General features: G+C 36.4%; 2 protein-coding genes and 1 long non-coding RNA gene across 5 annotated transcripts; 1 reads left to right on the top strand and 2 right to left on the bottom strand.

Moving 5' to 3' along the window:
- Positions 1-80: 80 nt before the first annotated feature.
- LOC109543793 (transcriptional repressor p66-alpha) lies at positions 81-11,746 on the bottom strand. Of its 3 annotated transcripts, none has more exons than XR_002172523.2 (11): positions 10,966-11,746; positions 8,730-9,020; positions 8,480-8,666; positions 8,256-8,372; positions 5,029-5,232; positions 4,585-4,677; positions 4,142-4,352; positions 3,948-4,084; positions 3,303-3,561; positions 1,176-1,443; positions 81-764 (listed from the first exon to the last, which is right to left on the bottom strand). XR_002172523.2 is itself a non-coding variant. In XM_019913661.2 (11 exons), the coding sequence occupies exons 1-11, from the start codon at positions 11,001-11,003 to the stop codon at positions 718-720; spliced, it is 1,764 nt and encodes a 587-aa protein (XP_019769220.2). In that variant the 5' UTR covers positions 11,004-11,746; the 3' UTR covers positions 81-717. The 3 variants fall into 3 exon arrangements, 1 of the variants encoding a protein (XP_019769220.2); XR_002172524.2 differs by having other exon boundaries at positions 1,172-1,443; XM_019913661.2 differs by having other exon boundaries at positions 1,264-1,443.
- LOC125504798 lies at positions 1,444-3,286 on the bottom strand. The gene is made up of 2 exons (XR_007281699.1): positions 2,076-3,286; positions 1,444-2,012 (listed from the first exon to the last, which is right to left on the bottom strand). It is a non-coding gene; the product is annotated as an uncharacterized LOC125504798 (long non-coding RNA).
- A 1,227-nt stretch (positions 11,747-12,973) lies between the features above and the next one.
- LOC109543819 (protein lin-52 homolog) lies at positions 12,974-14,793 on the top strand. The gene is made up of 4 exons (XM_019913696.2): positions 12,974-13,155; positions 13,353-13,436; positions 13,527-13,631; positions 13,782-14,793. Exons 1-4 carry the CDS (start codon positions 13,074-13,076, stop codon positions 13,928-13,930), a joined length of 420 nt encoding a protein of 139 aa, XP_019769255.1. The 5' UTR covers positions 12,974-13,073; the 3' UTR covers positions 13,931-14,793.
- The last annotated feature ends 10 nt before the right edge of the window (positions 14,794-14,803 follow it).

Consider the following 14,803-nt stretch of genomic DNA (forward strand, 5'->3'; position numbering starts at 1 on the left):
AAACCTAAGCAAAAAAAGCCAGAATTGCATTGAAACTTCATCGCGTTCAAATCGAATAAACCCAGAAAATAAAAAAGTACTTTTTTCAAACCGCTTAAATAATTTATTATGGAATAATAATATATGGAATTAGCCATTACGCAAACCACACATGTGAACTTAAACGCCTATAATTAACTAAAAGTCTGCTTTGTTGGCTCGAACTGTGCACCTCCAAATAAAATGTCTTCATTTGACTGATTAAAAAAAAACATCGCTTCATAACAAAAATTCAACACTTCCAATGTCTGAACTCGTTGTCCTAATATATACAGGGTGTTCTACATGTTTTAGCTCCAACCGGTTAGTATCTAAATGAAATAAATTATTACAAACGAAGACAACAACCTGCCCGTATTAAGTTTAGTGTTAGTTCATCGGATATTCAGAAAATGTAATGTTTTATGAAAAATTCATATTCGTTAACTTCGAGCACTTGATGTCGTACGTCCTGTTGCATCAAATCACAGCCAAATGCCAAACAATAATTCCTACTACATTAAAAATTAGTGTTTGTAGAACAACCCCCATACATAATAAATCGTTGCAGATTGGGCCTACAAAGGTTAAATTTATGTTTAACCGCCTAGAAGAACAGATCCGAAAATCAACCAGTGCAAACATTTGGAAATAACAGACATATGAACAGTGTACTTCCTATCTAATTACTTAATCACATCACGTTTTCCAGTTGTGGCGCTGTCCAGGTGCTGGAGGAATCATATCTGAAATGAATGCCTTCTTTCAGATTGATTAAGTAATGTTGCGATCACTCAACATGTTAAAGGTTTGTACAAAAATAACGAGAATTTAAGTGGCGTTTGCAAAATCGAAAACTAAAGACAGCACCAAGAAAAAGCAATGATATGAGACTAATTGCAAACGCTCTGATAGTAGGTGTCCCAAAATGGACAGAAATGAGCATACAAACGAGGGCAGAATATCAAACGCTAGTCTTTTCTAGGACGGCGTAAAGGCTAAAAGCGGCGAAAAACTCAGCTGTATCAAGTATTGGCAGCAAAAGCCTGACTTTTGATATTTTAAAAAACTTCTGACTTAAAGGCAGATAGGAAACAAACTGGACGGAGCACTGAGATTATTCTGGGATTGGGATTATAAAATGCATACATACATACATATCAAGCAAATGTCGTCTAGCGTTTTTTCGCAAAGCAGTTGGGTTTGGTCAAAACGGTGGGTTTTGCTTATGGGAATTGCGTTTACCTAACAGGTACTGGCGCTGCATATCTGCGGCCCGTTGCATTTGTTCCGCAATATTCGGGGCCACTCCACTTTTTCCGCTCGCAGCTGCAGCCTGAGCCTGTGCCATCGCCAACTGATAAGGATAGAACAAAGGCAGATGCATCAAATGAGCTCCAGCCGGAGAACCTCCTTGTGCTATACCTGAACAGAAAAAAAACAATAACATATCGGATACCAATTAACCCAGTAACGCCCAAATTAATTTTTTAAGGAAAATTTGCAGAAAACCTCAATTTATGTATCATGAAAAATCTATGACACTCAACTTATATACCCGTTTTTTTAATTTTTGATTTGTTTTCATATCTATATGTTGTTGATCTATAAATAGATCGCTGGGAGAAAAATACAATTATGTGTCGTAAACTTACAAAAGGCTTTATTCTAAATTATTTAACAATTTTATTCAAATTTTGCGATGAAACTTGGCAAAGCAAGTTACACATAGTGTAACGTCACACTTTTTACAGAAGGTAAGCAGACGGTTCTTACAGCCCGGATACTGGCAACGTCGCTGATCACCTCTTTCCTCTAGCAAATGCCATTTTTCATTCAACCTTACATTATCAGGTACATGTGCTGTTGAAGTTGTTGGAAAAGTAAAAGGTCTGCTTCTCATAACACTTCGTCCATGTCCAATTTTGAGGTAACTGACTGCAATTTGACGTCGAAAATCCTTTATTGTAATATAATGTTTTCCATGCACTTTTCTATAAAGCAAGAAAGCATTTACCACAGCCATGTCAATCATTCTGGTAAACAAACACCAGTACCACTTCTTTCCTCTTATAGCAATCGAATGCTTTTCTAGAAGCCAGTCATGGTGGTCCACTCCTCCCATAAATCGATTATAGTTATAAATAACTTTTGGCTGATTTACTAAAAAACGAGCTTTTTGAGCCCGGTTCAACCGGGATACTGTGGCCACTGGCTTGATTGCATCAAAATTAGAACCTATTGAAACTGCTTCTGCTCATAGCATTCTTTACAATCGCTTGTCCTAAATCATCATCATCAGACCAATAGTCTCTCTACGAGGGCAAGGTATGGTATCCACTGAATATAAGAAAACCAATAAAAATCTTTATATCATCTGGGGTTATGATAAATCCGTGCTTATTTTTTTGTGTAACTGCATATCTTACTGTTTCTTGAGTAATAATATCAAATGTTTTGGTATCAAAGAAGTGTTGTGTCAAATATATTCACGGCAGAAAGTTGATTCAATGTGGTTTTGAGTTCATTTTCTTTTTCTATATAGTCTTGCTCCGGTTCAAAAGTGTCATATACGGGATCAATTTCGGCCCAGCTGGTGACAAGTTTGCCTGGTTTACCCATCTTTGATCTTTTTTGTGGTAATAGAAATGATAATGGCAAGTAGTCTTCATCTTCACTTTTATCTCCATCTTCGTTTCTTTGAATTTCAACATACCCGGCAAAATCCGATACATCAGGAATTCCTGTATCTCCATTATTGACAATTTCTTCATCGGTTAATTCATATACTTCCGGAGGCTGCTTCTATTTGTTCGGAATATAAATATTCAGCAGCTTCTTCCAGAGTTTTGAAAACGGTTTTACTCATTATTCAAATCTAGAAAAAAGTAAATAACGGTAAAAAATTGACAGGTGTAAATTTTTTTTCAGGATTTTTAGTTAGTTTCGTACATCACTTCTAAACTTATATAAAAAATATAACTGACTTACCTAAAGAAGCTTTTGAGAAACACTAACAAATATCTGAGATGACACCGCCGTAAAAATATTGATATTTAAGAAATCGAACCGTTCGAGCCCGTTTGTTGACGAAGTTCAACTAACATAAAATCTATGCGTGTTAGGGTGTAAACAAACATAAGTGGTGAATAAAATGACTGTTGGTACTTATCCGGCGAAGTAAACATTGGGTTTTTGTTCTGATCTATAAATAGATCGATGGGCGCTAATGGGTTAAGTGCAGCTTTAGATGTTGAATAGTAGACGGAGATAATGGTTCTCACTTCTGATCAATTGTTGTTGGAACGCCTGCATGGCAGCAGCATTTTGTGCGGTGTATTTGTCCTGCGCTGATTGAGACATAGTCTGATGACTGCCTCTTGAGGAGGCAGGAGGCGGCGTCGGTTGAGCAGGCGGAGGCGGTGCAGGAGGCGTAGGAGTAGCAGCCAATCGAGGAGCAGGCGTCGGTGTCACAGATTTGGGCGCCGGTGGTTCCTGCCCTGATGGTGATTGGGCTGGGCTGCTAGTTGAAAAGGAACCGTTCTGAAATAATAATTATGTATTTAGCTACTCTTCTCTCAAAAAATTCCCAAACAGGCCGTAATTTCCAAATGAATAAACCAACATCATTCCTGCTTTTCCTACTTTTATATTCTGGTAATCAATGTGATCCTTAAACTGTTCTTGAATATCACCAGAAACCGCATCGAATCGATTTGCTCATAAACTACCGCTCTTTGCTTTTGCACTTCTCAAGTCGATTTCTTGCAAAATATTTGACCATGCCTATTATCAAAAAATGCGTTACTTTGGTTGGTTCCTTAATCATAACAAGCTTCCCAGTAATCTAATTTTACATGGCTAAAGAAGCAACAGTTTAATTGCGTTTGATTTTCGGATTTTTTTGATAAGTCAAAAAATCTACATACTTGTGCTAGTCTCTGTTCAATTTCCTGCTCCTGCTGTAGCGCTTTCACGAATGCAGTTTTAAGTCTATTAGTATGCTCAGCCTTTAGTCCTTTTTTCACGTTATTAGTAACACATTGTTCACATATAACCTTTGCAGCTGTAAAATAAAACAACTATTATAAAACCATTTTGTATTAAAAAAAGAAGCACTTACGTTTATTTTTGCTTTTCGGCTCCCATCTCCAAACAGGAGTGAAGTCGGTATTGCACTGACTACAACTGTAAGGTTGAGGCGGTAAGGGCATTTTCGTTTCTTTAGTAAGGAAATCTACCACATGTTCCAAGCCCACCAAGTAAATGAATTCTGTATTGCTGGGATTTGGAATAAAGTGCATCTCTGGAGGCGGCGGTTTCGGTGGTGGAATCTGCAAAAAAAATGTATAATGAACATAGAACGTAATATTGAATAGATCAGATCATAAAACCCGTGTAAATATTAAACAAACAATCAATTAACAATTCCCAGTTCTTCAGTGTTGCTTATGCACACCTCTGAAGTTGCGCATCTAACAACGCAAAAATGTTCGATTACTCAAAAAATGTAATTGGAACCGCTCACAACAATCGTTCTTTATGCTAAAATTAAAAAATACGAACCTGCAACAGTGTTTTTTCCAGCTGTTTTCGAAGCGCTAGTTTGGCTGCCGCCTGCCTTTGAGCGGGAGTTTGATTATCCTCTCGAGATCGATCCTAAAAATTAAAATATACAAATAAGAGCAACTAAGTTACAGCAACCAGTTAAATTTGGCTAATCTAGAGGTTTACCTCCGATATCGCGCTGTGTTGAATAGACGCACTCATTCCTAATGGCTTGTTATCTAGTCCAGTTAAATTCTTGAGCAGCAATAAAAAAGTTATCATTGAATCACAATGGAACATTTCAAATCGAATATCACTGACAGCGTTGTTAATTGCCATCCGCTCTTAAATATTTGAAGGCAAATGTCGTCTTTAAACGGCGATAAAAACGTCAGCCAAACGGTATTTTTGCGCGCTTCATTCATTCAGCTAAAGGTGATCTCTTTTTCAAATGTAACTCACCTTTATAGCTTGTGGAGGAGCCGGTGTTATTGTGACTGAAGGCGATAAGTCTTTGACTCCAGGTGGAAATCCTGGTGGTCCTCGAGTCATACTTCCGGGACGTTGCGATTGCTGAGAAATTGACAAATTGGCAGCCCGACTGCCCAAAGGAGTTGCTGTAATTTGGGGCGAATGGACGCTACTGCGGATAGTAGAAGACGGTTGCTGAAAAAAAGTCATATTAATTGCAAACTAAGTAATAGAAGTATATTCACTTGGGGTTGGGAGCAAGTTTGTTTAAACAAGAATAAGATAAATTGGAGAAAAAACCGTACGTTAAGTGGTTAAGCCTCATTAATTGCGCAAAATACATAACGTTATTAACAAAATACCGCAAAATAGGCTGTAGAATGCATTTAGGATTACATAAACGATTGCACAATAGGTAATTCTGTACACAAAGTTATCAGAAATGAATGTGATATCTGTTAGTTCGCCTTGTTGGAAACGGTTGAAAACCACAATAGAGATGTTATTATATATACATACAATAATTACTACTTTGTAATGTTTCTATGTAGGTATAATAATACACATGACGGTATAAGTATAAAGCACGAAAAGATGGACTTTTCTTGCCTACTTCATTCCTTGCAACTGATCGCCCTAAGTTACGATCTAAAAACCCGAAAAACATTTGTGTCGAAATAGGTATTCACAACTGTCGGGTGTAATAAATAAGCGGATTTTTGAGCAAATATTTTTTTAAGCCTTTTTGCATACTTTTAAATAAGGTCTATTGGTCAAAATGTACATACATTCAAAGATACCTAGTTCTCCAGACAAGCTTTCAAAAAGGGCATTTCAAGTGATGCGATATTTTAAAGCCGTTTCAGAGATATGATGAAGATAGATAGCTATAGAAAATTCAGACATCTGAAGACGATAATGCTTTCTGAAGTTGTAATATTTCGGCAAGCTTAAAAGAATTCATCTCGGAAATGGTAAAAAAATAGGAACAATCTTTAAAACTTAGACGAGTTAGGAATATTTTTATTATAAACTGCCCGATGAGAATATCAGAGTGGCGCAATAAACACTAAATAATTGAAATAAATTTCGCTAAATTTAATCAAATATCCGACCAATGTCTATCTATAAATGAAACCGATCACTTGTTCATTATGTAAACTATTCAAACACATACAAGTCCAGAGTTTCCTGGTATAGGCGATAACGACTTGTATAATCTGCTTGTATCCATAAAAGTTAAACCTCATTTGTCAACAAATCATTAGCAATCAGGTCATTACATTTTAAACGTCTTGGTAGCCAGTCGATGTAAAATAACAACGATAAGAAGTCCGAATATCGCAAACCAAGCCCCCCCACACAGATAACATCCATTGCCGATGATAAATGAAGCCTGATTATCGTCAAACCGCAACATTTTAGTCAAGCCGCTTGTATTGCTTGTATGCGAAATAAAAATAAACTATGGCTCGTAACCTCCTTTATCAAGTAAACCAATAATTTGCAAGGACTGGTAATTAATATACTGCTCGTCAGTTAAAACAAAGTAAAGCTCCATTTTCGAGAAACAAAACTTACAACTGTACAACAAAAATAATGGCACTTTTAATGTCACTCGATATTATGCGCTATTTATATCGGCATTGCCGACCATCACCTTGGGCTATAACAAATTAAACCGTGAAATGAGTTTCAAATATTTATCGTTAAGTAAATAAACGTCAGTACAAATATAAAGAAATATTGGGGCCAGCTCGATTCAAAATTAATTTCGTGATGTTCAAGTAAAATAGGAAACACTGATTACACTCAAGTGGAACTGTTTATGTTTGCAAAGGAATGACGCAATGCCTAAATCTATATGACTTTCAATGAACTACTTGTACAACAGGCGAAAAATTTTCAATTTTGTATTCTTTCACATACTGATATACCACCGCTGTATGTTCGGTTAAAGGAAAAAGTGCGCCAATCGTGTCTAGTTTATTAACCAACCGTTATGCGATAATATTAATGCAGCCGCTAATTGACCTTTTTTTATGGGAACAAACCCGAAGTGGACACATAATTCAATAAATAGAACCAATGATCGAGTGGTTAATTAATGTTAAAAAGTTCCTTTGTACAGTAAAACTGAAAAAAAATGTTGAAAAAAATTGGCAAGTAGCATTCGATTATATACAGAGTGTTTAGACACCCACAAACTTTAAGGAGGAGTAAGGGACAGCAAGACACTCATTTTTTCTTCATGCAAATTTTCAAGATATTTAGGGCAAATTTCGAACACTAAATTACGCTTTGGTCAAACCACTGCCAGGATGTAGAGATTGATTTTTTTGGATCAGCTCCATTTATCACCCCACACTTTTTGTGGTGCGCCACTGAAGTCTGAGATTTTTTTCAGCTCTGGGCGGCGTCTAAGAGAATATATCCCAACTCTTACCGACCAAAAACCATGCATACACTCTTGTTTTTTGCCTATGCAACTTTTGATGCTAAAAACCTAGACTTTTCACTTCCAAAATCGAGATTTCAAAGAAAAACCAACTATATTGGCGATTACATAATTTTCCCCAGGTTTGAAAAGAGCATGTTTCTGACGACGTCGATCGAATTACTTGAACAGTCTTGTTGAAATGTTTTATTTTGGCTTTGGGTGTGTTTGGGTTATAATGCGGCTGCCTTCCTTCTTTTAACGACTTCAATTCTCAGTAAAATAGCGCTTCAGGGATAAAATGTGCGAACGATATTGCTATTGAAGTTTAGGTACTTGCATGCAGTTTCATTTACAAATTAGAACTGCTCTAATTTTTAAACGAAGACTCGACAAACGCATGTTGAAAATTAACCCAAACACCCAGAAGTAAATAAAGTTTCCTTAGACCAATTACAGATGAATTGCGGCTTTAAACACCATTAAGCTGTAATCAGATACTTTTAAAACCAGATGCATTTACGTTAACGCCGGTTTAATTATTAGAGGTCCAAATTTGCCCGGTTACATCTGAACCATCCATATCAGCTATTTATAAATGAGAGGAAGTACTCAACTTATTCCCAGAAATAAGCCATAAATCACTGGCGACAAATCGACTTTTGGGTCAATGTGCAAAAATACGCAAATCATGCTTGGATCCTTGAAATTTCACTCTCTAAATATAGATTTTTGTCAATATCACTTGATAAAATACGACAATTGCCTTGAAACTACTTACCCCTCTTAGTAATGATGGTACACCAGACGAGAGGTTCTTTGGATGCACGTTTGGTGTACTAGGATGTCTAGTATGAGCAGCTTGCGGTGTTTGGCCTTTGCTAGTAGCCACAGGAACCTATTGGAATTAGTGCCATTACCATCAGAAATCACGCATAACATTTTTGTCCACATAAACTGATTAGCAAGGAGTAGCAAAAGATACTTCCTTATAGGTTACCTCACCTTAACAATAGTCGGTGTAATACTTAGGCCACTAGGTAGCCCCGTTGGGGGCAAAGCGGAAGGCGGAACACCTGAAGGCAATTGAACATTTTCCTTGAGCTGTTGCGACTGTTTCATTTTTTTCAAAAGGACCAGTTTCATTTCTTCTGCCCGCAACTCTTCTCTCAGTCTTCTTAAGCCTCTGTCCCTGTAACGAAAACAGCAAACGATAATGGATGCTGATGGGGCCCTTACGGCCTTCAAAGGCTACCTTTGCTTCAACTCATCCGGTGATAGTTCTTTGATGGGCGGAGGCAACGGAGGCATTTCTCCATCGCTCGAATCAGTATCACCGAATTCCAAACCGCTTCCATTCAATCGCCTATCTAATGAGCCATTTATTAGAGCGTCTGGCGATTCCACGTAGCTGCGAGGCTCCGTTCGCGGCCTTAGAACTCGCCTTGAATTCACCATAGTTGGTGGCGGAGGTGGATGAATATCACTCGTGGAGGATACTTCGTTTGAAGGTGGTCGCGGTGGAGAATGACGGATACTGTTGGTTCTGTAATCAAACGTTTGTTTATTGAAATATGGCAGCTTTTGTATCAGCTGCAAGGCAAAGTGCAGACTGTTTAATTCGCGCCGTCTATTCCTGAGCTTTAAACAGCAACAATTAATATAGAAAGTGGCAATTTGCAAATATTAAACTTGTTTTAGCTGTGATCATGTAATTAAAAATTTACATAGTACATGCACTAGTATTAATTTCGGGCAGACCACGTATGCTTAAAATTGTGGAATTTCCCAATGGTAATAAAACCATAAAACTAATGATAGTTACTTGAATACCGGCTCTTTTAGGATGCAATTATTTTACGCAGAATCAAATGATTTAATAATGCAATTTTTAAACTTTTTTAGCTAGGTGTATAAACTGATGTTAGTAAACAGACCTCGAATATGCAAAATAAATAACTTCAAAGAAAAAGAGCTTTCTCAACTGGGTAACACTATGTAGACTCTCACAATATCCTGAATTATCGAGCATGTTTATTCTCAAGAGCGAAGTGCAAAATAGCAGCATGATACGTATATCTTGCACCCAATGAAGAAGCTGTGAAATCATTATCAGGCATTCGTAAGTATCTAGTTTGTAAATAGCTGGTGTGCCTAATTAATACACTTTTAAGTAGACAAACTCGTCAGAAAAGAAACTGAAAAAGAAAAATCCCACTTAAGGAATCTCAGTACGTACAGAGCAAAAAACACCTTAGAAGCTTTGATTTGGGAGAAAGCAAAATACTTTCGGATTGGACAGTAAAAAATGCAGTTAACATGTTCCGTACGGCTTGCTATCGAAACTTGAATTCGTTCAGCTGGTGATACATTGATCAAAGAAATGTTCTGTAACATTATGTAAGCGCATTTGTCTTATCTATCTGACTGTTTTCAATAGTAATATTTTCCAGTTATCAAATTTAAATCGCACGGTATATTACGTTTTTAACATCAAGTTTTATTTAAAAATTGATATTTCTAATTTATTTAATACTATTGTTTGCTTATATTATTAATATTCAGTGTTCGAATGTCTAATGTCTGGGCATTATGAAGATTAGACAATTGATTCGGAAAATCGTTCACGTTTTTCGCTCATATCTCAATAACCAGCTGAACTAGAAAGCTTGCTATGTGATAAACTGATAGAGCACTGAGTTTTTAAGTATCAAACATCAATTTAATGAATAACTAAGTAAAATAGTAATAGAACCTATCCAAAATGTCCAATAAAAAGTGGCTTTCGTCAAAAAGTGATTCGGCTGCGAATTTTGCTCTTAGTTATGACAAAAGCACAATACTTTCCATTGTTCTGTTGCAGTGGAATTGTTTAAATCGCGGAAAGCGTTTGTGCTTTAACTTCCTCCTTAAACCACATGACAAAGACATATACAGAAGTAGACTGTATGTTTACTTGCTTTTTTCTGCTGCTATTAATGCAGTTTTTAATTTTTTTGAACGTTTAACTTCGTTTCTGTTGAAAAAGAAACAGGAAACTGACATTGCAAAAAATGTAATTAAAACAAAAAGTAGCAACAGTTAAGTACTTATTAGGCAGAAGATCAATAGCCTGATGATTAAATAAAGTAAATTAATATTTTAGTGAGTTTCAAAACCAAGTACTTGCACTTACGATAAGATCATAGTAAGAAGTTATTATTAAGGGTTCTCAATTTCCACAAAATCCTATTTCAACAGCACCGTTAAACACAAACAACTCGTTCTATCGAATCGTAGTGATTTACATTAAATCTAAATTGCCCTTTATATCAGTTGCATGCAATAAAAATATAAAAAAGTATCAAATTCAATCAAACAGTGGCCAAATGTTCTATTGCGATTTCACGTGACAAATAAAGGATTTTTGTTTAAAATTCTAGGCTAGATGTAGAATTGTATTTACATTTCAACTGACTAAAATTGATTAAAATTAAGATGCATTTACATACCCCAGACTCAGATCCACAACAGCTTCATCAACTTCCATAATTCACTGAAATTGTTATCTAATAATCTTCAATGCAGCTGATTATCCAAGAAGTTCCAATTCACTAATCACACACATTTTCATGTAGGTAACGTAATAGACAATGATCGAAACCACACTTTGATGAACTGGAACGTTAATAGTTAATTGCAATTAAAACTCAAGAGTCAATAACGCGCTACGGCACATGTCGCGTTTAATAACCATTTACAACTACCGGAAAGCGTAACTGGCTTAAGTGTTGACCAACTCCAGGGGAAACTAGATGGTAGATGTGAATGCCCGATGATCTATCGGCTCATCCGATTAATCAAAACCGATAAATTCACACCGCACTATTTACACTAACTTCGGCTACCAAGAAACGTTGGATTGGATTAGTCGCAACAGGGAATGGTTTCATGTTAACCATCACTTGCACCTCCTAGGGTCAATTAATGAACCGAAATTCTAATCTAAACCTCGCGTTGACAAATCGATTATCTCCCTGTACACACACATACACATACACTTTTCGGTATTAAAATCGGCCGATTAATTATGAATAGAACCGCATTGAACACTCTAATTAAATAGCCCCGAACTGATTATAAAGTCTATTTAGATTATGGGCATTTATGTTTTTATTTATCGCAATTACCGAATCATCCTTTCCGACGCGACCACCTATCCAAAGGTAAAAAATAACAGACGACCATCAGACAACTGATTGAATTCAACATGGCGTGGCCGACTGTCAGTGGTCAATGTCAATCATTCCGGTTGCAATTAGCGTTGCCACCTTGTGCAACTGCTCATTTACATAATTTTCGCAAAACACTTAAAGCATTTATTTTTTTATTTGCAAAAATATATTTGCATGAAAATCATGCGTACGAAAGGTTGAGGTCGAAATCTCACTCGTGGCAATGTCTGCAGAATCAATGACTGCAATTATTTAAGTATTTGTGGTGAGGGCAACGGAGACGGAGCGAATGTGGGATAAAGGTAATTGAATTTTTGCTCCAACGCTGCAAAAGAGCCTGGGCGTTTATTACCTCACCCCAAACAAATTATATGCCAGGACATAAAGGGAATCTATGTTAAAGTCGCTTCTAGATTTTTTCAACAGTTTTTCCTGATTTTGATACATATTTTTTTTGTTAGTTCTATTTCGAAAGTATAGAAATTTTCGCTTAAAAAGTGAGTACATTTATCAATTTTTAAAACAGTAAAAATGCCACGCCTTGTTGCGGCTCGGCAATATCGCAACAGTCTTTTTGACAAGTACTCTATAAAATGTCAGATCATATTGCATTAGAACATTATATATATCGCGGAACTTAAGTAGGTGAAAATATATACAAAGCATTCGGTTTAAAACACGAAACTTACCGTCAACTTGCCAGATAAACTGTCCAGAAACTTGTAAGTATTTTTGGTTACGGCACGGCTTTACAATGTTTTCCTGCTTTCCAAAATTTTGCGCTGGCAGCTGCCCCCACTGTATAACATTTATATTAATTAAGTGAAAAATTGTCAAAATCTGTCAATTTAGCTGACAATTTGACGTAAAAAAGCGTCTTCATATATTTGCCGCACACTGTGTATGTGAAGTGATCAAATATGAACACATATTGATGAGAAATAAAACAAAAAACAGGAAAGATTAGTCTGAAGAAAAGTGAAAAGTGTGGATGGAAAAGGTGGCGGAACAATAAAAGTGCAAAAAACATTCAAATATCCAAACTTAGGGACTTTTCGCGTGTCACTCAGCAAGCTCATCGCTGCCAGATTTCGCAAAATTACCCTGAATTAGTAACAATGAGTTCAAATTGAGTTTAATGTTTTCCAACAAGGTAAACTTATTTTGGCGATTGATCAGAATTCATGAAAAGAAAAATATTTTAAGAATTTTTGTTTCACCTTGGTCCACTTGCTCATAGAATCCATTAATTGCTTCAAAAAGCTGTGATTTTTTAACAAGTTTTTCGTTTAAACGAACTGGGTAGCATTTACTGTTGTTTCAAATAAACAAAGCAGAAAAATTATAAGTTTTTTTTGAGTTTCGCCCTCACAGTATTTTTGCTAATGTATCTGACAACCCTGACATTGCCGCTATGTTGGTACAAGTGCAAGATGGCGTCCGAGAAACCCGGGATCATTGAAAGAGGTAAATGTTTAATCGCTGTTATTAATCGTTCCATTCAATTATTCTTGGAACGAATATCGCGAAAATGCGCTGACACTTCTTGACGATTGTTTCCCACCAGTCTTATTACATTTAACTGCGTCGATTCGTAAATCATCGCTCTGTTATGGCTGTCTTGGTTGCAAGCTGTCAAACTTTTGACCCTTGCTTGTTTGTAGATGGAAATTTAGGCGACTTTGAAAACGATCTGATCAGCATGGAAAACCTGGATAGAACCTCACCAGAAATGTGGCCAGAGAAAGGTCAGTTGGGGCGAAGTTCTTAAGCGTGTTGGCCAAATCGCTTGTCAGGAAAATTGGACCAACCGTTTTAATGGTTCTTTTCGGTTTCAGTGCCTGGTGTAACCGATTTTATCAACAGTTACAACAGCACGCACCTTCCCGCCAAACTGCCCTATTCCAAGGAAATCACTTTGGAAGACCAGAAATACATGCACCGTAAGTACAAAGTAGAAAAGCTAGTCAACTAGATGCTCATGTGCTCAATTACACACTGTTGCGTTCTCAAGTTGGCTTGATTTTTTATTCAGAAAATTTCATCAAACCACTCTAATATGAGTGGAAACTGCATTTAATTAATGTTTGCAGAACTGGCTAGTTTATCAACATCACGCTTTTTCTCGAAAGTTAAGGAACTTCACGATATCGCCTATCAGTTAGGGGTTGAAGAGTCAAAGGAAGTAACCAGGGGTAAATACTTAGACATATTTAGTAAAGGGCAGGACGATGATGAATAGTTTTAAGTAATAGCTTAGCAGTTGTTCGAAATGTGCTGTGATCAATTAATAGTCTTGTGAAAAATAATATGGCGCCCTATTTGTAAGAATTAGCGTTTTCTAGTCCGTTAACAGGCTAGCCAGTATACTTTTTACGTTTTATTGCACTGGAAAATAAATTCCATACCATAAAGCTGCGAAGTATATTTTAAGTAATAGTACTTACTTAATAGAATTACACATTCTATTGTAAGTAATTTCCAGATGGCTTTCATAGTTTAATAAGCGATATTGTTCCGAATGATAGCCATCGCTTAAATGTATGTTAGTGTGCTGCAAGACACAAAACTATATGTTTTTAAAAACTTAAATTTTGATGTCTAATTGAAGCGACTGGGTTTCTGTTAAAATGGGTTCTTTAATCAGTGAGGGACACAGGGAAGAATATATTGCATTTTCATCAATCCACTGTAGTGGTGGGAAAAAAAACTCGTTACTCATCCTAGCAATGACATTGGAGAAGAAAGAAGCCCGGTGAAGAATGAATCAACCAAAGCAAGAAAGCGCAAGGAGGTTGGTTTACATATGAAATGTCCTGTTAAAGAACTTATGCCGATTGGAATAAATAGTCATGGCGGAAAAATCTGATGCGTAAATGAAAAAATGCGTGAAAGCCAAATCGATATTGTCGAGTAGACAGAAAGTCTGAAGAATAAATCAATGACAAATTAAGAATTAATTAATTCACAGGAAGAATGAAAGTAAAATCGCCAAGAGATTGTCTCGGAAAAGTAGAAGTGAGAACTACGCAATTGTGACTTTATTTTCCTTTCTTAAACCGTTGTTTTGTTACCCTTTATACAATTAAATCTTGCATAAAAATGTTTTTGTTGT

The sequence above is a fragment of the Dendroctonus ponderosae genome, unplaced genomic scaffold, assembly GCF_020466585.1.
Source record: "Dendroctonus ponderosae isolate FM_Combo_2020 unplaced genomic scaffold, Dpon_F_20191213v2 Dpon_F_20191213_6, whole genome shotgun sequence".
Lineage (NCBI taxonomy): Eukaryota > Metazoa > Arthropoda > Insecta > Coleoptera > Curculionidae > Dendroctonus > Dendroctonus ponderosae.